This window comes from Lonchura striata, chromosome 3 (assembly GCF_050655825.1).
Source record: "Lonchura striata isolate lonStrDom1 chromosome 3, ASM5065582v1, whole genome shotgun sequence".
NCBI classification, from domain to species: Eukaryota; Metazoa; Chordata; class Aves; order Passeriformes; family Estrildidae; genus Lonchura; species Lonchura striata.
Window position 1 is genome coordinate 96,887,528 of NC_140705.1, and position 27,502 is coordinate 96,915,029.

Sequence of the window (27,502 nt, forward strand, 5' to 3'; positions counted from 1 at the left end):
AATATTAATAGAGAGTGGAAAGTTGGTACTGCATAGGTAGGAATGAAAAAGCATCAATTTTAGATTAGTTCAGTCAGAGCTGTTGGGGGCAAATGCATTTGGAATTCTTGCATATGGTGCATTGAATGATCATTTTCCACTTATGTTTGACATCAGTTTCAGAAATCAGTTTTATTTACTCAAATATAGGAAGAGAATTTCAAAAAAAGCAATTTAACTTTTTTTTTTTTTTTATGAGCAATGTTGTGTAACCAAGCTAAAACTAATAGGAATGTTTTGTAGTAAGTGCTGAGTAAATACAGACTAACAGTCTAAAAATAGGTGTTAATGAGGGCAGGAGTTGCCACTTTACTAAGGATTGGAGATCAGAAGAAAACCCCAGTTTAGACTGTGGGAAGTGTTACACTTCTCATGGCCTTTGTAATATGTAGGGAGTGCACTGGTTTATAATGCAGGTAATCTAGTTTTGACCTTGAACTAAACTCGGTTGCCAAAAAGGGTTTAAAAGCACTGTGTTCGCATGGAAAAGTATTAACAATTGACAGAATTTGGAGAAAGTTTTGAGTATCTTTCACGTTGTTAAGCTTTCACTAGTTTAATATGTTGCTCAAGTCTAGAGGAACAAGTGTCAGGAGCAGGTGTTAGAACTAAGGACTCTGCTGAAAAGGGAAAGATGATGAAATAATTTGTGAAATGAGTTTTGTCATATCGTGTGGAGCATAAATTATCCATACCAAAAATAAACATTTCTTTGCTTACATTTTACTGTGAACTACTTCTTAACTTGCTCCCTTATGGTCTGTGGAACAAGACATTTTTAAAAATGTGAGCTATGAATTCATGTCCCTGCAAGTACTTTTTTCATAGATCAAACCTTTAATAAACTAATTTCAGAGTGAAGAGTAATGAATTTCTAGCATTAATTTTTCTTATGACTTAATTATTATTTATATTTGCAAAATGTCTTATTCCCAGGAATCTATTTTTATTAGAGTGCAGTTTCCATTTGAGTATTTTTATAAAGTATCCAGATTGAGAATTTTTAAAAATTATAAGTGCTAAATAAAATTTTTGAATGTTACCTTCTTCTGAAGTGGGCTTGATTTATTGAGGTAACTAAATTACTCTTTCCTTAAAACTGCTGCTGCTTTTAGAAATTAAAAATTTGTGTTTTGCACTCTCCTGAAAATATATCCAGCTTTTGTATTATCCTATTATTTCTCTCAAACTTGTTTGTGTGTGCTATGTCTTGCCATGATTTTCCTTTTAAATTTCTAGTAAACATGACTTTTGAGATAAAATTTGGGTAAAAGCATTCAAAGAATTTTCAGAGAATCACAACTTGCAAAACATTTATTCTCCATTATATCAGTTTCATATAAGACCATGTTTCCTGTCTGTATTTAGGAAAATAGCTTACAAAATTTTGAAAATATGTCTAGAATTTGAAGATAAGGAACAGTTTGTACTGAACTTAATTGTTCTTTCTGGTTAGTTTATAGTTTTAAACTGAACTGATTGGTCATTTACAGAAAGATTGTTAATTTCACTTGTGGCCTCCCCTTTTGATCTTATGTTGATAAATAAAACCAAATAATTGTATCTTCTTACAAAATTACTTAAAGATGACTCTTCATTCAGGATCAGCCCTGCAAATATGTGCATGTAAGAGTTAATGGATTAGAGGTCTCTCTTATTTGTGACTTGACATTGACAGGGATACTAAATTAAGCGATGTGCTCTGTAACACAGAAGTCAGTTTAGGTGTACCATTAGTGAATCCCTTCACTTGATTCATTAGGAATTCTAAAGGGACAGTTAGAAACAGTATGCCCTGAAAAGGTGGTTTGAAAACCTTTCATGTGTAGGTAATATAAGCATTAAGGGTGCCTAAAACCAGAACCAAGATACTTGAAAATAAGCGCAGGTTTCTCTTTGGTTTCATAAATAATTAAATCCATCCTCTGGGTTCCAGAATTATTCTTCCTGCAACCTTGGTGATACAAAGAAGGTGTGGATCAAAGCAGTCTTTTGACACCTGCATGTGTGCTTCCAGACAAATGTGGTTTATGTAGGAGCTTCCTGCTTACAGCAAATGTTTATTATAGGTTGGTTACAGGTGTTGGGAAATGTATTTGTCTTCTTCAAAATGAAGATTATCTTGAAAGTTTGATTTATGTTAATGGGGATGGTTTGAATTAGCAACAGGTGTTAATGATTCAGCAGCACTGAGGATAAAATTATTAAAATTGCCATGAGGTGAAGTGCGGTCAAAATAAAAATATCTTAATCAGCATTATTTTACAGTGATCACTTAATCAGGAAGAAAGCGAAGATGATTTTAGCTGGGAAATAGAGTGCCGGATCTGGTGCACAGTTAGGTGCTTGAGCCTTATGATATGGTTTTTATTCTCAAGTGGGCCAAATCAAGTTTATTATAGGCAATTTACATCCTAATGGTACTGAACTTTCAAATTATTAATTTTTTAAAATTACATTAGTTTCAAGGTAACTCTGGAAGAGTGCTGAAGTTCTAGGATCTTTGGTGACATTTAAGGAATGTGGTTTCTTTAATAAAGGGTTGCTCTTGATGTCATAACTCCCTGAAATGTCACAAAACTAAGAACAGGTCTTGAAACATGACTTAATTTTAAATTACAGTTGTTTTGTCCATGTGTCAGTGCAAAAGAACCAGACAATGATGTACCTGTTCAATTGCACTACCCAGCTTGAAATACAAGGAGCAAGCAAATGAGTAGTTTGCAGTCCTTACAGTACAAATAGTACAGGGTGATGGCATTTAAAATGGTGTGAGATATGGCTGGAAGAGGAGTTTAAGCTGTCCAGGTGGAACAGTTTCTATGAACATAGGGAAGGTTTCTTCTTTTTTTGTGACTGGGAACTTGAAATTTTGATAAAAAGCAGTTGTGGAGATGAATCTTATTTTAATCTAGGCAAAATTCCTTCTCACAACACCAAGTTGCTGTTCATTATAGTTTTTAATGTTTCCATTTAACATACATTATATTGAAGTTGGTTTTGCTTTTCTGAATTTTAACTTTATTTTAATATTTGAAATTTAGTTTAGTGTCATGAATGAAGCACTTCATATAACATTTTAATTTCAAATATTATCTATAAGGACCAAAATAGGAGTGTAATTGTGTGCATCTGTACCAGTTCTCTAGCTCTGCTTTAGGGCTTTTGAGCTGTGTTGCAATGCAAATACAAACAAGTGTCAGTGAAACCTTCAGTCAGTGAAGTGCTTTATGAGTAGGTTTGTGCCATGCTCTTAAAGAAGAAACAAGGTATGTTGGTACATGTTCATACTGTGGGCACCTGCCAGTGGCATCCTGAAGAGGAATTTGCCTGCTCTTTTGGGTGTGGCTGTATTACTGTCCTTCTGAGGCCCTTGCAGCTTTGTGGGAAGTGTCTGCAGGGATGTGCAGAGAATATGGGGGGGGAAGTACCATTGTGGAGGAGTGAGAGACAGGACTCAAATAATTTGTAGGCTGTGTGAGACTTGGTAGTTGTGCATTTGACAAGTTCTAAGTGTAAGTGTTGGCTAAGAATATATGGCCACACAAATAAGTCATTTTAGAGGAGGAAAGTTTGTGGAGAGTCTGCTCACTCTCCTTCTCACAAGGATTAGAGCATATCATTTGACTAATTGAGAGAGAGGAAAAGTGCTTTAAGTTTTATAGAGCTTTTACAGCTTTTTTTTTTTTCTCCTAAAAAGCAAAAATTTATTATGTTAGTTGCTCATGTAAGATTTAATAAGACTCTCAGTATCAGCAAAGGAATATCAAATGCCTGACCTCAGTATATATGCTTTATATAGATATTTTCTTTTAATTAAAATTCTGAGGTGAAACGGAGGCAAGAGAAGGGAGTGTAAGGCAGTATCCCTTAAGATCCTTCTTTCTGTAGCTTCAGAAATGGAGACTTCTGCAGTGCTGTGAAATACCTGGGAAGCTGAGCAGGGAACTCAGTGGATTAAAGTTGCTGGCTTTCTTCTGGTAAAACATTTCTATCTTAGTACAGCATGCACCAGAATTTCTAGAGAGGGTTCATTTCTGTATTTTAATTGAGAGGATTATTTAAATTATAAATCAAATGCATGTTGAACAATTCTTTAATGAGGGGTGCGAAAACATAAATGCAGAACAAAGGAAACAATGAAATTATTGATACCTTCACAACTGTTTTGAGAGAGTACGTATTTCGGGCCTTAGTTGTGGTTATAACAGTAGCTGGTCTTCAGAGTAGAGTGCTGTTAAGTGGTGTTACTTGATACATTCTTCCTCCTCTTTTCTGTTCTTTTTTTCCCCCTCCCTCACTGAAGAGTGGTTGCATACTCTGTTTATTGTGCAATGTTTGATTTTTTCTCTGATATTCATCAAAACACAGTGTTCCACAAACAGCTCTTTTTCCAGTCTAGTCAGACTAGAAGGTGTTATATCTGCTTTATATAAGAAAAAGTAATGCTTTGAAGAACTGAAAATTCTTCTTAAAGTATTCATTTTTGATGCCTGATTTATTTTCATTTTTCAGATCATTTAGTAATTCTAAACACAGGTCAGATTGATTTTACTTACAGCTGAAACGTCCAGCGTTTTTTGGCAATTAGATAGCAGTGTATTGAGTTATTTGTCAGACACTGGGGAATGTGAAGTTTAAACTTGACTGTCGGAAGTGTGATTTTAATTGACTTGTTTCCAGCTCTGGGACAGCTTAAGGGATGGAGTCAAAGCAGTGTTCTGCTTTATAAAGTGTAAGGCCACCTTCTTCCTTCTCCTTTGTTTTACCCTTTCAGGGTTTTTAAATGTCACAAAACTTTCTTCCTGTCTGCTCTTGATTTGCTCGCAGAGCATTTCCACCCTCTTTAATAGGTGGAACAGGAGTCTCGTAGCACAACCAGTTAAGTCTTGCTCTAGAATTCCAATCCACAGTAGGATGAAATAAAGTTCAATGTTTCACTTTGCTGCTAGTATAATAATATTTAAACATAGGGTGGTTTACGGAAATTCTTGGGATGAGAAAGAATGGTAATATAAAAAAAATAATGGCTATATCTTGATGTGGTATGGAAGTGTTGTCCAGATCTGCAGTGGGTGTTTTGTGAACACAGGGATTATTTTTCGTCTCAGTCTGGGGAAGGAAAAAACAGAACTACTCTAGTATGTTTGGGAAATGTATTTTATTTTTCTCCCTGATTTTAAAGTTCCCCTTGAAGAATATTTTGTGGTGGCTGTAGCCAAAGTTGTCTGGATGGTCTCTACTTGAACTTGATGCAAACACAATAGGATCCAGAATATTGTGTCTGTCTATACCATAGTACAGGAATTTGTGGACATGCTTCTCATTCCTGGAAAATGCCAGATTCTTAACTTGTACTTAGAGATGTTGGCACTTAACTGTTCATCAGGGAAAACATGTCAAAAATGTTCTGAGGGAGTGAAAACTGAATCTTAACTGTTAAAACGGAGAAGGGTATTTGTGGCTTTTATTTTTTACATTGTCTTAACTAATGTTCTGTGGTTCAGCTGCTATCGCTGTTGACTACAGTGTTTCACCCCAGTTTCCTCCAGAGAGTTGGCAGAAACTGCAACAAAGCCTTCTTGGCTATTCTGCCAACCTTAGGTGGGTGGAGAGGAAAGATTTCTTTTCCATCTCCTCTCAAATTATGCTTTAAGCAGTTCTGCCTTGCTGATTGTCAATTACTTTGCCTTTGTTTCGAGAAAGACTGTTTTTTTTTTGGGAGTGGTTTTCTCTCACACCTCCTTTCTGGAGTTTTTTGAAAGCTTCAGTTATGGTCTGTCTTAACTCAAAAATGCTATTTACACATTTCATAATCTCAGCTGATAGAAGCCAGTGGAAAAGAAATACTTTAGGTTTGGGTCAAGCCTGTAAAGTAGAAACACTTATGAAGTTCCTTTCAGGAATTTAGCCAAAAATCTAAAACTGCAGAGCACTTTTGAAAAACAGAGCTGTCAGTATATTATTCTGCTCTAGGTTTGTGGTTGGGTTTTTTGTTGGGGTGGTTGAGTTTAGGGTTTTTTTTCTCCCAAAGACAGCACTAAGAAGAATTAGAGAGCCTTATGTTATTCAGTTAAATGATAGTCTCTTAGATTATGTGTTTTTTGTCTTTTGCATGGGGAAACTCTGTATGTATTTTAATAAATACTTTTCGCTAGTAAAGCAAAGGGGTTTCTGTCTTCAAATGGCAAGCAACTAGTTTCCCCTGGTGGTTGTTTTCTTTCCCAATCTTTTTCCTTCAGAATGAACTTTCACCGTTGTTGTTGACAATTCTGGTGGATAGAGTTTTTAATTTCTATTCCTTTGGCTTGACATAGCATTTTACATTGAACAGTGCAGTGGGCAGAAGGCTGGATTTGCTGTGGGATGCCTGGATCACTAAGGAAGTGTGTTTTGTAATTTGGGAAGTAAGATATGGGTATCTAACTGCAACCTATAGTCAAGGGTACAGTCTTCAGTCTTAGCAGAGTTAGACAGCTTATTTATCCAAAAGTGAATGCAGCATCAGTGAGACATCAAGAAGAGTTCCTGAACACTGTCTTGTTATGTTTTGTTTTCTATTTAAATCAGTTGTGGAGACACATTCCCAATTGCTGCTCCAGGTCTGTTGCTCTTTCTTTAGCAGTCAACATGATCTTCATCTCACTTAGGTTCAATTTCAACCCATGCCTGCAGCACCCCTGGTTCCCTTCAGTGCTGTACTGGAGAGGGGAAAGGGCACTGACAGGTGAGGGAGAAGCAGAAACCTGACAGCAGATTAGCCTGGGAAAATCTGAATTCTGGGGCTAGCCCTGCCCAAGCTCTGCAGACAGAAACTTGGAGCTGGAAGGAGAGTGAGCAAGGCAGGAGCATGAGACTAACTTTGCTAATAAAGCATCCAAAACAGCTGTTTTACTATTTTGATGTCACTTTATATAATCCTAATACTAAACTGCATTGGGCTATCAACTGTGTCACTGCCATCCCTGTGTCAGCTTTTTGGAAGGTGTGGACTTTTATCTCCAAGAGCTTAAAAGATTATTATTAAATAGACTGTAAGTAATGCTAATAACTGCTTCCCCACTGTAAATATGATAGACTGTTGAAGCTCAATGTCACTACTGCAGAGCCCATTGTTTTGCCTCTCTTCTGCTGGATGGTTGTTGTATTTATAATAAAATCCTGCCTTTCCAAGGCCAGGGGGTAGAACATATGTTCCTCTGCATGCATGGCTTGGCAACTAGACTCCTCCTGAGTGTTCTTCTATGTGTTTAACATGTTACTCCTGATGTGGTTCTGGTTAAATTTCAACCGTAAAAAAATCTCAATTTCTAATACTTGTATTCTCCTTTTACTGAATTTTGTTTGTATGCATTGTAGGCATAAATAAAATGAATGGCTAGAGCCATTCATGAAATGTGGGCAAAGACCCATAGAAACTTAAATTGAAAGAACAATCATGGCAGGTTCACTTTGTTTGCAAATACAGCTTAGCTTACTGCGTCACTACATTGGTTGCCCTGAGGGCGAACTGGGAGATTGTTTTGCCTTGCCATGTGTAATTGATTGAATAATACAAGGAATCTTGCCAAGAGGGTGGTGGCACAGTTTTCCCAGGCAGGGTGAGATAGGAAGTACTGGCCAGGTGGAGTGGCCAAGTGTTTTCACAGAACAGATTTTTTTTTAGGTCAGGTCTTATCTCTCCATCTCCTCCATGGAGATTGATAACAAAGAGTATTTTTCACAGCAGCCTTCTCCATGAACATTGTGTATGATTTGTCAACATGTGGCCATAGAGAACATGTTGAAAAGTTTTCTATAATGAACTTCCAGTTCTTGCTGAGTTGAAAGCCAGCAGGAGGAGGCAGTGGCCAGGCTGCCCGCACTTACCTCTCATTTGGAGGAGGAAGAGGTCTCTTTGGCACAGCAAACTGCTGCTCCCTAATTGGTATTGCACATGGCAGGCAACTTTGAAAATGGATGTGTGTGTGGAAAAAATCATCTATGCCCTTGTGTATTTCTGTAGGCTGAATGAAGCACCAAAGGAAATGCCTATTTTGCCTCTCAAAAATCTGCAAAGAAAGTGTGTCACTCTCATATCAACCATGAAAGAAACCACAGCTCCTGTGGAAAAGGAGGGTGTTGTTTTGTGTTAACTTTGTGCTGATTCTTTTTAGGGAGATGGGGGTGTAAATGAGGGCTGTGTTCCTGCAAATCTGCTTTTCAGGGACCCCTTGGAGCACACTATTTTGTAAAACATTCCTGGGCCTGACTGTATGGTCTCTCTATAAGGATTGTAGGACACTGCAAACTGCTTGCCAAAGGTCTGCCTGTTAACCTCCTAGTCTGGAAAGCTGTGTGGATGAAATGTTGTCTGGAGAGAGGCCTTCCAAGACCCCAGGCCAGGCCAAGTTTTCTATACTTAACATTGCTGTTGCCACAAGAGCAGCAGATGTTTGCACAGTAGACAAACAACATTGATGATAAAGCAAATTGACCTTTTTTGGAACAAGCTATTTGGAGCACATTCCTATGGCAATTCTCCCCCCGACTTTTTTTTTTCCTTTTTATTTTTTTTTCCTTTTATTTTATTTTTTCCCCTTTCCTGGGGCTCTAACTTTCTTCCAAAAGCTGCTTGGCTCTACACTGACATCTCTGCTAGAGGTGATAAAAAAGTTAGAGAGGAGGGAGGTTTTACAAACTTTTCCACTAATGCTGATACTACAAATCATTTAACGTACTCCAAACCTATTTTTTGTCATCTTTATTTTACTGAAGTAGTTATAGTGATGTTTATTTTTCCAGAATCCCTATGGGAACCCTGGAAGATTTCAGAACGTAATAATTAAAGAATGACAGGCCTTTCCTTGCAATATAAAGTGAGGAAGAGCTTTGTGGTTTAAACAGCTATGCTGTTGCTTGTTAGCAAGAAATTTTGCCTTGTACTCTAGCCAGGACTATAATGGTCAAAAAATGTTGTAGTTGAGAACTACATGTTTGTTTTCAATCAGTTGTTTTTCAAGTTAAAAGGCTCTAATGGCTTGTTTTAATTTCTTCAGTAGTATTAGTTAGTAGTATTAATATTTGTATTCAGTCACTTAGTGTAGCACAGCTCAGACTGTCCAAGTAAGGCAGTACATTTTCTTACTACTTTTTCTACTGCAAGACCTTTCTTCTTTCTTTTAAGGAACAAAAGATTCTTGAAAGTTTGGGGGATCTCTGTGAACTTGAGTGGTGTACTTCTGTTTAAATTGCATTTTAGCAGTACTTAAAATGTAATATTAAACCTGTATTTTAATTTTGTAATTCAATATGTCGAATGAATTTTTTATAAATGTAAAGCAAAAGTAGCACCGCAGTGAAAATGTCAGTGTTATATGGCTGCATCTGTACTATTTGGTCCTAACGCTGGGTTTTTTTAATCATAAGCTGATGGTCATCTAGTTGGAGCAGTGTAATTCCTGGGAGAGAATTGATTCCTGTTATCTGAGAAATTTCAGAAAAAAAGACACCATGTTCAGACTTCAGAACCACTGAGATTTTTAAAAGGTTTCATCTGTTATAGCACTAATGTTAGTAGAGCTGTACTGTAAACATAAATCCCTGCATTTTTGTGTAGTTGTTCAGATGTGGTTTAGAAAGCTACTTTAAGGACTAGGAGGAAAACATTTCATGGGGGTTTTAGGTAGCAAAACTACAGGTAGCTTGTGTCTTGACTCAGTTTATAAAGTTGCTTTGCTGAACAGAACACGGTTGGCTTTTCGACAAGGATGCTTTAGCAGGATTATTTCATGACATTAGAAAGAAAATTCTGAAATTCTGGGAGAACCAAAATTTAGTTTCTTACCTGTGTCTAGGTCTATTTAACTTAGTTATTACTTAGGGTCATTTGCTTTTGGAGCTTTTGAAAACAGTTCCTCATTTCCGTTTAGAAATGTTATTCTGAACAAATTGTTATGCAATACAATGCCTGTCACAACTCTTCCCTGCAAATAAAACTGCATTGATTCCATCAGTCTCTGTAGAGAGAGAAATGGACATAGATGGGCCCCTGTAATCTGAAAGCATAAGCTAATAAGGTTTTTATGGGCCTTGTAAAATGGTGACTTTACAATGTGCCTTTTTGGGGTTTTGTGATTCAGCAATGTGATTGTCAGTGCCTTGGCTGTTACAAAAATACTGTCCCCTTTTCACAGATGTGAAACTGGGTGAAGTATCTCAAGTTGCTTGTTTGGGATCATTGAGCTAGACTGCCTTTGAGCCAGAAATTGAATTTGTGTTTCCTGATTTTACAACCTTCTTGTATGAACCATATTTACCAAAGTATCTGGTTTAGTATAGGATTTTATTGGTGTAAAATATTGAATGTGCCTTTAGAACAATAATTTTATAAAGAACTCATTTTCCTGATAAATTACTTCAAGTTTTAATTTTTAATATTTTTTTTACCAAGGGTTGTGCTATGTATGTTTTGGTTTAGAGTTATCAGTACTTGGATGTTTTGCATGCAGAGAGCATGTATAAATGAACCAGTTAATTGTAGTGCTAAATGGGGCTAAAAGAGAGGAATAGTGCTCTTGAGGCTGTTTTATTTCAAACAGTGCTGGGCTTTTACCTGTCTGGAATACAAGACATTATTTTGCTTACTACTTTCAAATATATTATGAAAGGGAGGGAAAGAAGAAGGAAATGAAGCTTAACTTGATGAAAATGCATTCATTTTTTTCACTGAATGTGTTAATATTGTCTTGAGTGCAACTGTTCTTCCTTTCAAAAGCCAAGAACTGTTTTTTAAGTGTTCCCTTGAAGAAGTATTTTACAAAAAACATTGCATAATACATTGTGTAGGCCAATATTGCCCTTCCACTTACCATTTACCACCATTTAAATTTCTTATTGAATACAGTATTGTGTGGCTGATTGGCAAATAAATTAATACTGTCCAAAGTGAACTCATTATATTAGACTTTGCTTTTGCAACAACAGTTATATAGCACAGATGCAGTGGATGTCTGAACTCAAAAGTCTGTAGAAAAATGCAGTCAGCTTGACTCCATTTTTTAAAATTAAAAGAAGGCAAAAGTAAGCTTTCTTGGTAAACCTTTTTCTCACAGCAGTTTTGACTTAGTTCTTACTTCATTATTTCTAACTGTAACTTCATTTTATTCCTTTAGGATATACAGGTATATAAGCAAAATGATACCTTGTTTTTAGGCCTCTGATTGCATCTATTTTGTGTTACTGTTACCTTGTTCTTTGATTTTTGCTTGGGTTATTTTTTTGCGTTTTTTTTTAATGATTTTTTCCCCCTTTGTTTCAGCTAAACCTTTCACATCTAAAGTGAAACAGATGCGACTACATAAAGAAGATTTTGAGATTCTGAAGGTGATTGGTCGAGGAGCCTTTGGGGAGGTACGTGTGGGAAGGAGATGGAAGGGCTGGGATAATTCTCTTGCAGATAATTCTCTTGCAAACCTGCAGCACTGAGAAGAGACAGTTCATAACAATACACTGATATACAGGTTTTTACATTATTTAGCCATAATGGATATTATAGGCCCAACTAATGTTTGATGCAATTACATCTTTTATACATTTTTTTTATACATTCTTTTACAGCTCTTTTTAAGTCTTGTGAATTTTGAGAGCAGGCAGGCTCACTTGGACCATGTTTCAACAGTCTGAGAATAAATCATTTGCTTGACTAATTCTTTCCAGTCAGGAGGTATAGATCAGTGTAGAACTGATGATATAGAAGTCTAATAATTGCTAATTTTCCTGATAACCATATAGTCTGAAAGTAGTTTTCAGCAGCTTAAATAGCCAAATATTGACACTGACATTCCAACACCATAGAGAAATCTCTTTTTTCTGTCATTTAGTTTTCTATTTTAATGAACTTTTGAATAGTTTTCCTGCATTTCTTTTAAGGACTTCACCAGATGTTATTTTCCTTTTCAGTAGTCACTTACTGCTGTCAAACCATACAATTTTTCATTGCTTCTGATTCAGCTATCTCTTATTTGAAGTTGCCAGAGAAGTCTGTTGATCACTAGGTCGAGGAAACAAACATATTAGATTTCTGCCCCATTTTTCTTAATTCTTTTGGGTGTATGAGCTTTCTTTTTCATGCAGTACGCTGTGGGAAGAGCAATTTAATGTACAACAGTACCTTGAGTTTTCCATAGCCAGATATACTACAGATGTGGGAGTGTGTAAAGCTTCTGCAGGAGGTGATCCATCCTGCCTGAAAATACGTGTGAACTTAAACTCAAAGAATAATAAAAAATATTTTCTCATCAAAGTGTTGATTGCCTTTGGAAATGGAAGTTCTCTTTGATAGGAGAGGATTTCTGGAGGCTCTGGCATGTTACAGAGAAGAGTTTTCTTAGGTTCACTTGCATGTTTGCATCTTGAGTGAAAATCAGTCCTTGCTAGTCTGTGACTGTGGAAGAGCAGACTCCTGTAGGTACTATGTCAGGAAGAGGAGTTTTTACTGTAGTGTATGCCACTACATACTCTGATCCCTATGTGCAAATATAATCATTGGGCAGCTATAAAGATAACAAAAAAGGTAGTATTTAGTTAGCTGCTTTATCACTCTTGGTTTTGCTCCATCTGGAATAAAGCTTCTTTGTAAAGGAGACTGATGGCTGAAGTTATTAATGGGTAATTTATCTTTAGACTAAACCTTTACCACAAAGAATGTTGCAATCTCCATTTTGATGTAAACACTTCTGCTTAAAAGATTAGCCTTGGTCAGTGCTACCATAGCATTTGCAGCTGAGTTAATGTACAGATTGTGTTAAGTATAAGAAAAATCGCTGATGTTGGTGCCTTCTTGTCAGAAGGATCATACATGAAACCTGCCTTATATTGTGTTTTTAGGAGAAGTCATTTTTGTCTGCTAAATCAGCATCCAACTCCTCAGCAGCTAAACCGCAAAGAAACCGTAGTTCTTTCTCAGGAAGTTCTTTGTGGTGAATCATCCCATGAGCAGTGAGAATGTAACTTTCCCCTTCCTCTTCTGGGGGCAGTCTGTGTGATTGGCTAGTTCTTCTCTTCTAGGAACAGTGTTTCTTTCTAAATTTTTATCTGAGGAAGATAGCATGACTCTATTAATTGTCAAAATCTTCAGTAAAGACTAAAGTGAAGCTCTTTCAGTGAAGATGTTTGGGTTTTTGTGTTCTTGAAGTAGGACTTAATAAATATTTGTAAGGATTTGTCTTGCTATCTTAGCAAAGACAAGTTCTACACAGACATTTGTATAAGAAAAGTTCTGTATGAAATTGCTAATTTTTCTGTAAAATGACAAGTAAATATCTGAGCAAAATTGAAAAAAGGACCACCAAATTTTACTGCTACTTAAACCACAAAAAAACTATATTAATATTAAATTGCAAAATACTTGTATTTACTGAGACAGATTAGGAAATCTGAAAGAATGTATTTTCTTTCCAGCAAACTATAAATGAGACCAAGGTTGCTCTAGGTTACTGGGAGGGGTAATTTTTGTCTCCTGAATCAACATAATTCTGAAATTCTGTAGACTACAAAGTTAGTGAGAGTTTTCCTTGGCACAGTCTCGGACTTGTTCCTATTTTGATTTTACGCTGCTCAATTTCTTCAATTTGCATAGTCAAGAAATATTTCCCTTTTTGTTTTTACAAGTTTAATGCACACAAAAAGGAGTTTAAACTAGTTACTGCTTATAACGCTAAGAATTCATTGTTCCTAGTTTTTGTTTTTCCCCTTACTCTTTTTTCTGGCTTCTGAAAAGGCTTCCTTTTTGTCAAATTATTCACATTCCCCTTCCCTCTGCATGCATGCATTTTCTTATTTACAATTATATGTAAGAGTGCTTAGTGTCTTTAGAAAACACAGATGTTTTGCTTGGGGGAGGAGCAGGATTATCATGGTAAAATTAATAATGTGGGCTTCAAGCAATTCACTGTGCTGGCTTTGAGCAGCAGGGTTTGAAAAACCTAACTCAAAACAAAAAGACTTTAAACTTGGGAGCTGAAAAATGCTGCTAGGAAAGGTGCTTCAACTGGGCAACAGCTCTTAGTGGTATCCCTCAGCAGTATAAAAGTGCAGCTTAGTGAAAGTTCTATCTAATACTAAAATTTTCAGTTGAATCGATTATAACTTTGAAAAAAAAAATCAGTACGTGCTTATGCTAGAAAATACTAGGTTCTTACATTGTTGATATTTTGAAGGTGATGAATTTGTAGCTTAAGAATAAACTATTTACTCCTAATTTTTGTCATACAGTTACGAGCAGTAACATTCTTTCTCACCTGCTTGCTCTTGCTGGACAAGGAAACCAATGCTGAATCTTCATTTCTACTTCTACTGTTCTTAATTTTATTTCAACTTTAATAGCGTCTATTCTATTTTTTTTTTCCTGTATAAGGCTATTGCTTTCTAAGCAAAGGGAAGGTGCAGACAAATACCATAAAGACAAATAGCCAAGCTTGGGGCAGAAGGTGTCTGACACCATGCCAAACTAGACTGCTTTCTGTGGGAAATATGGAAAATGGTTGGAAGACAAGGAAAAAACAACTTCGTATCTGGCTAAGCCCGAGATGTTTACATCAGCATATACTAATCTTTTTTTGGGCTGTTCACAGGAAAATAAAATTTAAAAAACCCCCCAACCTTTAAAAAGTCTAATTTTACAAGTTCCAGTATCAGGACACTTCAGGATCACTAGTACAGGAATAATTACTCTTTCTTCGGTCTTGACAGCTTCACTAAAGAAGGGAAAAGATCAAAACAAAACTGTCTGTATTTGTGCCTTTGTGTAGGTAGTAAATACTCTGTGTATACATAAACACTGCCGGGTTTTGTAATCATGATTCAGATTTTTTTTTGTTACAAGTAGAAACTACATCAGTCTGCTCATTGCTGAAGTGTCAGGTTTTACTTTCACAATCTCGGAATAAGCATTTTAGAATTTACTTTCATAAAGCATTGAGACACCCCCAAAAACATGCTGTGATTGCAGAAAGATGATGATGATGTCTGTGATCTTTTGTGTGTGGTGGTTATTGATATGGAATAACATCAATGGCTTTCACAGACTAAAAGCTTCAGACTGATTGTAAACACAGCTGGTAAACACGAGTCTATTTTTGTTCTTTAGTCACTCTTCAATGCTGTTACATTTGCAGAAGGTACCAAGCCCTTGTTCATGCCACAGAAGGCCTGTGTTCCAAATCTTCACCACAGGCAGCGCTGTAGCTCCTGCAGTTGTGTCCAAGTGATTGCTGAATAGGAGACTGGAAATTTAGGCAGCTGTGTAGTCGTACTGTGTGTCTTTCAATAACCAAGCCTTTTGCAGAATAACACAGCCTTGCACCGAGTATGCTACAGGCAAGAAATGAAATCCTGAAACTGGCCTTGAAATACTTGTATGGTCTTATGCCTGTGGATGCCTCTACTTCAGTGGTTAATGGTGGGGAAAAACTTATTTTCCATGCTGGGCAGCAGGAGCTGCTCAGCTTTAGTAGCAGCAGCCTTTTAATTTTTCCTTGCAGGACTCCCAAAACACTTAAAGGTTTTTGGGGCACAACTGCATTGTAGCTTCATATGACAGGCTGCATCACCAGGGGTGTTTCTGTCATCCAAGTTATGGAGGATTCTGTTTGAATACTGACTAGGTGCAGTGTTAAGGATTTCTCCTCCTCCCATATCTCATTAGAAATTGATACAGATATTGGCTTACCAGGGCTTTTAACTAAGATTTAGCTAGTAATGCAAAAGGAAAATCAAGATCAAATCCACACTCTGGGCTATGTATTTCTGCAGAGGATTCATCTTTCCCTCAAAAAAAAAGTGATTCCCAGTCTTGGGTTGTCATGAACAGCACAGGAAACATTCTTTATTAATTGAAATTATTGTATTATAGGCTAAAGTAGTAATCCATTTTTGTTTTTCAAAGTTCCTTGATGGACTCTAAATCTGAACTTGAACCTCATGTGAGGCAACCTTTAAAAATTTCAGCCCATAAAACTAGTTTAAACAAATAAATGTAATATCTTTCTGTCTTATATCCTCTTTTTATCTCCCTGCCACTGCTTCCCTCTGCAACCCCAGAAGGCAACAGTGTCAAGAGCAGGGCTGATAATGTACATATGGGAAGTGACAGCTGCTTGGTCTGTGAATCTATAGCTAGGCAAGAGCTACACTGTGAGATACACACTGGTTTAGACATCCGAGTATTGCAATCCTTCAACTTGTGCTCTTGCCTTGTTGGTGAAGCTGTTGTAGCTGATGACACATTTGAAGATGGTTCAGAGAGGTTTGCATGACACTTCCTTCAAACTGTCTGATCCTGTATTTTCTTTTCTGTTATCACTGTCTTCACACATTGCTGGTTTACTGATTATGAAAGAGGTGAAAGGAATGTAGGATTCAACCTTCATTTTTTTTTCTGTCACTGGCCTGAGGGATGAAGATGATGATAATCTGTACGACAGCACGTTGGTTTGTAACCAGATGTACACAGATGTAAACTTTTATCTGCTTTAGTTTTAGGATTCCTTTGGAAGGGAAGAGGCAGAACAGGATAGTTGGAGAATGGTTGTTAAAATGTAGTGTTTGTTGAACTTTTCTGTAGTTGGGATGATAATGCTGGTATAGTTCTGATCAGCAGCTTTGAGTTTGTGGCACTTTCATACCCATTTTGGTTAAGACACTGAACTTTCCATACACAGGGAAGCCTGAACTATGAAAACAAGTTTGTGTAAACTTTTTCCCTCCCTCTTTCCTAAAAATATTCTATGTTAGCTTATATTATAGCTAAAAACCCCTAATATTCTCAGAAAAGGATGGTGTCAGTGAACTTCGTTAATTTATTATTACAGAGGCCTATGGCATCTAATGTTTCAGAAGCTATGAGGAGAGGAGGGGCAGCCGGGCAGGCTTGTTTTGTTAAATTTTACTTCTCTAGAGATTGTGCATTTCACTGTTTCCCTGCTGCTTACAATAGTCATGATAAAGAGCTCAGTGAACTTCAGGTGAAAAAATGTGAAGTCATGCTATCTTTGAAGAAAATCTAGTGCATTATTTGAAATGAGATGGAAGTTGCTTTATGGCAAATGTAGAGTTTTATTTGTTTTTAAAACCAAAACCACATTGTTTGTCTTGATTTAGAAGCTGCTGTGCTGTTACCTTTTTGTTGAGGGCTCTAAAGTTTAAATTAGTGTGTAGGACTGAAGTCCAAGCATCTAAAGCATAGAGCCAGAGATCTTCATGTCAGTATGATAGAGCAAGAAGTGTGATGCTAAGAAATGGCAGTTTTCATTGACAGTCACCTAGAAAAAGATTATGCATAGGGAAAGTGTGAAACATAACAAAAGCATACAATAAACTCGGAATTTTCCTGTACTATTGAGGTGTTTCTATATTGATGATGTGGTATTGTGTGCATTGTAAAAATGTGTCCAGAACACTTGAAAAAAACACCAAAACTGTAAGGTAACATAAAATTGAAAACAATATGTATTTTCTTGTTGTAACTTGTCTTTGATTTCCCTTTTCCAGGTTGCAGTAGTAAAACTGAAAAATGCAGATAAAGTTTTTGCCATGAAGATACTTAATAAGTGGGAGATGCTGAAGAGAGCTGAAGTAAGATTGCAGTAATGTTTTCCATTATTCTGTCCCCTCTTACTTTGCTGAATTGTCATTTCTCTGTCTACAAGTCTCCACGTTTATTAGAGGGATGGAGGAAGTGCTTCACTATTTACTGGCAGTATAAAAATTAATATTAAATAAGCTTAAAGCAACTCATCAGAAGGATTTAAATGTCCTGGAATCATGACTTCTGTGGGGCTGGATGTTTTTGACATTAGGCCTTTTCTGTAATTGTCCAAAAATTACCAACTGCACAAATGATCTTTTAATGCATTTGTTCCAATTGGGAATGTAGTCTTTAGCAGTTGTTTTCCATGGTGGAAGGTAGTTTCTGAGCTATAAGAAGGTAATTGCTGAGCTATAGCTCATCAAGCCTATTAGTTTCACGGTAGTTAAAACTTAGTAAAGGACCAATGAGTAGACTTAAAAATCAGAAAGATAAAGGTTTTAAATTAATTCAAGTGCATGTTTCCTAAAAATTTTCATCTGCAAAAATATGTGATAAAAAGTTCCTCATTATAGCTGGAGTCCATTTTGTGTCCGAAAGAAGTGGAACAGCTCCTTCAATAGCCTTGCTTTTGCCTTAGCTGCCACTTTCTTTATGCAACTCTGCTCTTCACAAAGTCCTTAATCTATTTCCCTTGGATTCCTTTGAAAAGAAGCTTATGAAATACAGCCTGAATACTTGTATATTAATTTTAGATGGAACATGTATCTAACTCTTTGATTTGCTTTGAAATTCTTCATCTATGCATACTAAAAATACAGTCATATAGTTTTTATTTGAGACCTCAACTGTGCTGCTGTCAGGCTGCTTTGCTGTTCAACTGCTTCCGAGTTTATTCTGATTTCCACATTTATGTTTTAATTACATCTTGGTAGGAAGTGAGATCAATGGGAAACCATCACACTCCTAAAAAAATATATTCAAACAAATTAAAGCCAATTTCTGATGTGTGCACATCCTGTCTCTTTTAATGAAAATGTTATCACATTAGGAAGTATAAATGGCTTGCAGATTGTTGTTAGATGTTTAGATGTGCACAATGTGTTTCCTTTTTATCCAGAATTTACTCAGATACTGAGCAATCTGGCAGTAGTCTTGATACAAAGGGGTATTTCTGTAAGTTTTATTATTTCACTGAAAAAGAAAAGACCAGGAATAAAGCTCCACTCTATTTTTAAATGTACCCTTTTAAAGTGAGTTTGAAAACTGTTTCTTTTCATTAGCATACAGTTATAAATAGTTTTAAAAAATTTTATTTATGCAAGGTATTAAAAATACTCTTCCCATGGGTCCAGCTGAATTTTTGAAAGTCTGAACTGTTAGCCTAAAAAGAATTACAGCTATGTTTTTCCATATATTTGTAACCCATGGGTATATAGTGGAAAGAGAACCATCTGGATAGAAAATACATTATAAAGCATGACCTTTAGCAACTGTAACCTGTCATTTTTAAACATTCATGGATGCTCCTCTAACTACTGATGGAGAAAATGAGGCATTTTGGCTCTGTTAGCTTAGTTAGTGTGCTGCACTAACACTGAGATACACAGGAAAATCATGCAGTCCAAAACCACAAGCATATAGATAGATCTATATGTTCATATATGTCTGTGTCAACAGTGTGGAAAGTGGGAGTCATTTATAAAAGCAGAAAGGGAGTACGTACTCAAAAGAGGCTTGAGAATGCCAGATGAAGGCTGAGGACTGCAAGCTCTGAGTGCAAAAACTTTTGTTACGAGAGAATTACAGAGGTTGCAAAGTCAGTGTTCTTTTTTGTATAATAACAGAGGATAAATTTTCCAAATACTTGCCACTGTTGAGATGGGATATAGAACTGGGAATGTTACTGATACAAGGAGTACCTGGAAGTGTGTGACATCTTGGTGTTACACTCCCAGACCTGTTAGCCTGAGTGTTGACAGTCACTTAAAGTTACACGTGTGCTGTGTTGGTGCCAGATGAGGCTTGGGAGAGACCAGGACAAATATTGGGCAGCATGAAAGCAGTCAGCATCCCCAGGAGGTGCTGACTCTGAGCTGTGAGGACACGAGCACCCAACAGCAGAGCAGGTCAAATTCTTTGCTGCTTGAAGGCCATGATAACAGGAGAGATACAACCATGGCACTGAGTTGGCTTTGCTGTGACAGAGTTGGATCAGATGACCTCTGGAGGTCTTGCCAGCAACAGTTCGAGGAGACTGCCTAAGGAAGGTGAAAAGTAATGCTGGAATTATGGAAGGCACAAAAAAAGACTTTGTTTTAAAAAAGCCTCATTGAGCCATGCTACAGTAATTAAAAGAACCACTGCTACTGTCTCTTTTTGTTGTTGTTAGTTTTGTTTTTTACCACTTCAGCTCTAGCTGTTGCTGTCTCAGCTGTGATCTACTGTGGTAGTAGCTGTTGCTTCAGCTCTAGGCATGCTGCCCAGAGGTGGGTGTCTGGAGTGCTCAAGGAATGCATGGTCTTTTGTCAAATCATGGCAAAAACAAGTGGAATTATATAAATTCTCTAATAACTAATCCTATGAATTGTGTCATAACAAGTAGAGAAACTACCTGTTATTTATCCTTGTGAAAACAAGAGTTCATAGTTATTTCTCTCTGAGATATGTCAAGAGTTTACAAACAAGGAAGGAAAAAAATCAAGCTGAAGCATTGAACATCTTTTCTTCTTTCTGAAGATAATCCATGCTCATTCTCCTATCCCAAGTCTATTTTGCATTCAATAACCTCTGAAGGTATTTGTTTTAAGTATGTCTTGCTATTTCCTCAAATTTCACTAATTTATCTTCTGCACTGTGCAATGATTAAAGTATGTCATCTTAATTTTTCCTGCTCTGCATAGTTCTTAGTTACTGTATTCACAAAAAAAAAAAAAGGACTTGTGATGGTTTATTTCCTTGGAGGAGGGAGTTACTTGCTGCTCTGTTTTTGCTACATGTATTCTTGCACATATCTCAATCTCAAATCATATTTCACTTTTCATTCTTCACTTTCCAAATCTCACAGCCAGCAAAAGCCATTCCAGAGGTCTGCTATTTTCCTATTGGATTTGGAAATCAAACTGAAAAAATAAAAACCAAAGGCTTGAATTTCCTTTAAACTTAGCTGTTTCAAAGATGGAAGAGACAGAGCAGGGTTCAAAATGATGAAACATCTTTCTGAAGAGCAGAGTGTGCTGGAATAAAATATGGTCTGTGTTTTTCTCAAACTCTCCATCTGCCTTCTAAATAGAGCCCGTACAGTATTATTCTTTCCTTTGCACTATCGTTTAGATGGTTTTTTTTCTGAACAAAATTGTGTGCTGGCTTTGATATATGGTACTTTTTTTTTTCTTGTGATATTCACTTCAGAACTCACTCCCTTCAAAATTTTTGTGGGATTTCTTTGTTATAGTGTTTTTTTGTTGTTTGTTTTTTGGGTTTTTTTTTGTTTGGTTTTTTTTTTTTCTTTTTTTTTTTTCTTTTCATCTGTTTGGTCATTTTTGTCTGTTACTCGGCAAAGGTTTTTTGCTGAGGTGTTTTTTTCACTACTCAGGGCAAGTTGCAAGACCTCCATTGGATTAAATGCCTTGCTGCTTTGCACTTCATTATTTTCTTCCCATTTTATCTTCTTTTGTTTTGTACAAACCTGTGTTCAACAATTAAAACATTTTTTGGCAGTTCTTGTTCCTTCTCTGTTCCACTTGGTATGAAGGCACCTCCTGCCTCCTGTTTTCTTTCCAATGTATTGAGGGGAAACTTGGGATGTCTGATCAGCAGCTTATACCTGGCAAGGGCAATATTCACTTCTCCCTGCTTCTCCTGAGCAAGGGGTGTGGAGAAAGTGGTTAACGATTATCAAGTGATGACTACATGGAGTTATTGGCAGCTATTTTCAAATGTAAAGAACCGTGTGTGAAAACTCAAGTGTGAAACTAGGCTAACACCATGATGAGATAAAACAATAATACAAGACTCCAGATTCCAGCTCTCTGACTCCTAGTGCAGTTACAATTATCTAATGCCATTATTGATTGTTTTTCTTAATCATACATTGGTATGCTGTCATAATTGATACATCAAGATTTTGACATTTTAGATGATGGGAAGTAGCAGCTTATTTATCCCTTTGCCTCACTTAACAGTACAGAGAAGTACAACTGCTTAAATTTGAAGAAGGTGGGCTCTTCTCAATATCTTTTTAGATTTTGTCATGTTTGGACAGTGTAATAAATGACTTTTTAACTGAGAGGCAGTTTTGATTTTTTTTCCCCCAAATATAATGTTGAAACACAGTCAACTTGCTAAATGTTTTTCTTTATATATTTTACCTAAAGCCTATAATTATTTTTGTCCCCTTCAGACAGCCTGTTTTCGAGAAGAGAGAGATGTGTTAGTGAATGGAGATAACCAGTGGATCACAACATTACATTATGCATTCCAGGATGAAAACTATTTAGTGAGTGTTTTCTTTTATATATATATGTGTATATATCTGTGTGGAAATGCAGAGTCTTGGTTGTGGTTTGAGACTGAAAAGTAATTTGTTTGTTAATTTTGTGTTCTGGACCATGCAGACCATGTGATGATCTGTGATTTTTCCGTAAAATTCTGAAGGGTGGAGATTAGTCAGAAGCTTTGAAAGTTTTGCTATAAATACCTCAGGAAGACAGGTTTATCTTCTAAACCACTTTGCATTTGTTGATAAAACTTGGTCTATCTCCATAATCTTTCTTATAATTTATCATTCCAGTTAATTAGATTAATAAAATTAAAAGTGCACTTACTAACACAGATTTTCTAGTTTACTTTAATTTTTTTATGATTAACCATGCTGATTACTGTTTTACAGAGAGAAACTGGGAGTAGCCCTGTTTTGAAACAACTTAATATTTTGAGGACTAAACTCAGTAAGCTGTCACAAAACAATAAAATGTTTTTGCAGCATGGAAGAATGCCACTAAATGCTCATAAATAAGAGTTGGAAACTGTAGTTGTAGATTAAAATGTCTCTTTTATGTTATTTAATTTTTTAGTATTTTGAATGACTCACAAAAAGAGACTAATATGAGGAAAACTGGCCAATTTTCTATAAAATCTTTCCAACTTAAAAATGTTTTGATTGTGATACAGTTTCGGTAATATTTATGCCTGAAAAACTAAACAATTTTGCATTGGTGGGTTTTATTGTCCTGTGCTTTGGATTCTCTATCATTAGCAATTCTAATAATTTTTTAAAAATCCACTATACATCCACAGTAATTTTTTCCTTTGTCTCTGTCCATTACAAAAAGTGCTATACAGGGAACTCTTGCAGACTTGCAGTGTTTTTTGCCATTATATTGCACTTTCTTCTGTCAGTTCAGATGCCTGGAGATCCATGGGTTTTGGTAGATTTGTATAGAAATGGGGCTTTGCATTTGTAAGTCTAACTGTTGGTGTAAATATCTTCCAGCCAGCTTCCTGCTTTGTTAATGTGGACAGTAAAAATAATCTCATGTATTGTGTAATTCCATTCTTATCATTAAGAGCATTTCAAGGAAAATATTATATATTCCAGAACAGCTTGCTAGAATTTGTTTTATTCTTGCCAGTTTCCTTGTTTTCACTAAACACAGAGCAGGTTTTGTTCTTCATCTTTGATAGTCTGCTGACAGGAGCTAGTTCTGCAGGCTGCTGGGCAAAATATTAGTGACACTAGGAGTTTGTATCATTACTAGTTCTCCACATGCTTTTTATTAAAATCACGTGTAACACAAGTGGCCTTTAAAAAAAAAACTCTGTAAATTGAGCAGTAGATGTGGTTGTGCAGTGACTGTTGCCTGCCTTGAGATGGACCTCATCAAACTGGAGAGAGTGACATCTCAGGAATTTCAACAAAGTGAAAGGCAATGCCCTGCATCTAGAGAAACCAAGTACATGGTGGGGGCTAGGTGATTGGAAAGCAGCAGGTTTACTTGAGGTCCTGGTGGATAACAAGTTTAGCCATGAGCCAGCAATGCACAATGCAGTAAAATAGGCCAGGGGTATTCTGAGCTCAAGGAGGAGTGTTGCCAGCAGGTCAGTGGAGGTCCTTCCTCTCTGCTCAGCCCTGCCTGGCCTGCACTTGAAGTGCTGTGTCCAGGTCTGAGCTCCCCAGGGCAAAAGAGAGATGGAACTACTGGAACAAATCTATCATGAGGCCAGAAAGATGATTGAGATACTGGGGCATCCTTCCTGTGAGGAGAGCTGGGATTCTTAAGCCCAAATAAATGTAGGATGGATCAGGGAGTTATCATCAATGTGTGTAAACACCCCATGGAGAGAATCAAGACATGGGAGCCAGATTCCTCCCAGTGGTGCCTGGTGGGAGGGCAGGAGCCAGGGGACACAACCTGAAATCCATGGAATTTCATCAGAACACAGGAAAACGCTTCTTTATTGGGAGATACTCAAACCCCAGCTAGAGACAGTCATCATCAGCTTTTTCTAGCTGACCCTACTTGAGCGGATGAGGTCTGAAGAGGGCCCTTCTGTGAAATGAATCTGTGATTTGGGATTAAATTCCTGTGTGAAGCTTCCACTAGCTATTAGAATTTAGAGCCCTTAAATCTATGCTTTTACTCTTGGAAAGATGGTGCTGTCGTACTCTAGTGTTTTGAGAAGTATTTGAGACTTGGATAACCTGGGTGATTGTGTACATTTAGGAAGTATTTTTAAAGCTTTAAAAAAACCCCTGTTTTTAATAAGAACATGGATATTTGACATTGGATATTTGATGGAGTTTTTTAATGTAAAATTTCGCTTTTAGATTTAACTGTAATTCTGAACATGTATTTATTTAACTTCATTTGCACAGTTTTAATACCCTGTTTAAGTGTTGGCTTATTCAAGGAGTTGAAGGTTTCTGTGTTGTTAGGCTACTATGTTGCTCTTGCAAATTTAGGAGGAGGTGCAGAATCCTGTATTTAAGAGCCAGAATTCCATTATCTTGCTATATCCAATAGCTGAGTTGCAGAGGTTTTCAAAGTGCTGAAGAATGAGTGCAGAGATCCCACATCAGTTAGGAGAATCTGAGGAGTTTTTATTTCAATGTACATTCAAAGCAATAAGTTCAGCTCTTGGAGAAATCTGTAAAATTAATCACTTAATATCTGAAGTTCCAAAGGCTTAATGCATTTTCTAAAACTGTAAAACACAAGAAACTTAGACAATCAGTCCTGTTCCAGAATGAGTGTAGGAGCACCAGTGAATAGAAGTTACTTATCTTCTATAAGGATTATGAGCATAATTTAAGAAGTTTATTATTCCTGTCACAAAGCAACAGATGAAAATTTGACTATCAACACATTTAAAATCTTGTGGAAATGTCTTTCGTTCTTTCTTATGCACATGGAACCAATGAGGATGCTCAGTTATTCTGTATCAAGCTGTTAAAATCCTTGTTCATCACCTTTATTGTTATGCAAAATATGAGGGAAAAGAAGCAGGTATAAGATTTCTGCCTGGCCCTCATCTTTCCTAGAGCTGGCATAATTTTGCAGCTTTTTTTCTTCATATTTTAGTGACTTTTTCTGAAAATGGGAAAGCCAAACATGTTAGGGCAACTAATATAAATAGTCCCTTTGGGTTGCGTTTTCAGAATTTAAAAAAAAACAAATTGGAGTATACATTATTGCATTTTCAATATTTTTTATTATTTATGGTCTTCTTAAAAGTCACTGCTTCAAATGCAGATAGACTGGCTTCCTGGAAACAGACTGGAGCTCTAAGCAAACACTTTCAGATAGTCTAGTGGAAATTTGTTCTCAGGGGCATGATTAGATTCTTGGGGCTGTCCTGTGAAGGGCCAGGAGCTGGGCTTTGGTGATCCTTGTGGGTCCCTTCCAGCTCAGGATATTCTGTGATTCTAATTAACCTGTCCATAATTATGTTTGAAAGTAATGTCTTAGCAGTGCATGTTAAGTTACAATGTTAATAATTAGTTTGTTAGCTATAATTAGTTAGATTCCCCCCCACACTTTGGCCTTTCAGGCACTGTTTCATGATTAAAAACAAACTAAACTAAGCTAAAATATATTAATCCTGAATTTCACACTTAAGTTTCACTTTTTCCAGTAATTTTAACTATGCTGCTAAAAGATTTTTATTCTGTAAATACAGTAAAAGGCAGAAAGGCTCTAATTTCTTTAAAGCCTTTGCATCCACTTCTATGGTTGGTAAGTTTTATGTTTCATTAATATATAAGAAATCAATATTTTTCTCCATCCTTTCAATTAGAGAAGGTGACATGTTGTATTTTATGTTGCCAGGTCCTGTATCATGTGTAATGTCAACAGTTTCTGGAATTATGCTGTGGGTCACTGGAAGTCTCCCAGGCTTTGCCTTAATATGAATAGTCTAAAAACTTTAATTTCCAAAGTAATTAATTTAAAGGGGAAAGAAGGTGGTAGGAAGAAAGGGAAGGGAAAACCTTGGATATTAGGGCAATGTAAATGAGATTACACATTTGTTTAATTTTTATAGGTCTGTACTTTAAACCTTTTTTTCCTTTAACTTTCTAACAAAAGGCATTGTTTTCATAAGGGAATCCAGAGGATTTAAATATTTCATGTTTGGTGATGGGACTATGGATGAAGTTGATAATATTTTGTCATGAGGCTTCCTATATTTGGGGAGGTATAAATATGAAAAATATTCAAGTATGCTAAAGGGCTAAAATGCTGCTGAACTGACTGCTGTTTTCAGAGCACCTGAGCATCTTGGTTGGTTTTTTTGATGTCCATAATAATTTTTACATTGAATTAATTTTTATGCTTCAATGAATATTTAGGGGTTTTTTTCACTCAATAAATTGTGATTTTTTATTTCCCCCTCACTCTATTCTCTTATCATTCCTGCTCCATAGTACCTGGTTATGGATTACTATGTTGGAGGTGACCTGCTTACATTGCTCAGCAAGTTTGAGGACAGACTCCCTGAAGATATGGCTCGTTTTTATTTGGCTGAAATGGTGATAGCCATTGATTCAGTTCATCAGTTGCATTATGTTCACAGGTAAGTAATTAGGGCTCCAAATTTCCTGTTGGAGTTGTGGAGAGTTACTTAATGGAGTGAAACTAGTTCCTGTTAGAAGATTTTAAGATGGTAACAAGTTATTGCTGTGTTAGTGAGCACGATAGAACCAATCTCTCAGTACGTTGTGGTTATTGGAGCTGTTGCTAAACTTGTGCATATGGTCAGAGGCCTGAACGACCCTCCAAATGTATTTCACGAGCCTTGCACATTGGTGTGTGTGACACTTAATGATCTGTAATTTATAAAAGCAAAACTGGAAACTTGTTTGTGAAACGTGATCAACTTTGGACATGTTTATTGAAAGGTCAAATTCTGTTTCTTCATTAATCTGTTTGATTTTTACTGAAGCAGAAAACGCAGTGTGGTGTAAGGGTATTATCTTTAAAATAAAATGAGGTCAGATAAATAATGAATGAAGTACTTAAATTGTGGTACTTATCTTTTACCTTGGTGTGTGTATGTGTGTGTGTGTGTATATATGCATATATATACTGTATTCACAGGAAAATATGAAGTCATTTGTGTCTAGCTTTTTTGGAGACCATGACTGATTTTTCCACAGAGCTGGCATCATCTTTTCTTTGATGTATCATTCTCTGCTGAACTCAATGGTAATTCTTGTGTGCTGAGGAAAAGGTTATTTTACAAGAGGCAGAATCTTCAAATGCACTCAACAGATGTACTTGACTCTGACAGAAGTCAGGAGGAAAACTCCCAGTTCTTTAAGCTGCAGTTGGCAGAATGAGCTCGTTTGATATTTCCATCTATCGTCCTTAATTAGAGTCTGTACTAACCATGCCT

The 27,502-nt window shown here is 36.5% G+C and overlaps 1 protein-coding gene across 12 annotated transcripts in view; it reads left to right on the plus strand.

Moving 5' to 3' along the window:
* Positions 1-27,502, plus strand: part of CDC42BPA (CDC42 binding protein kinase alpha) — a 181,289-nt gene that overhangs the window by 46,442 nt on the left and 107,345 nt on the right. For all 12 annotated transcript variants that reach the window (XM_085575882.1, XM_021537008.4, XM_031504271.3 and 9 more), the window contains exons 3-6: positions 11,339-11,430; positions 17,569-17,652; positions 22,008-22,103; positions 26,532-26,680. In XM_085575882.1, coding sequence (XP_085432008.1) covers positions 11,339-11,430; positions 17,569-17,652; positions 22,008-22,103; positions 26,532-26,680 — 421 coding nt within the window. The remainder of the gene's footprint in view (positions 1-11,338; positions 11,431-17,568; positions 17,653-22,007; positions 22,104-26,531; positions 26,681-27,502) is intronic.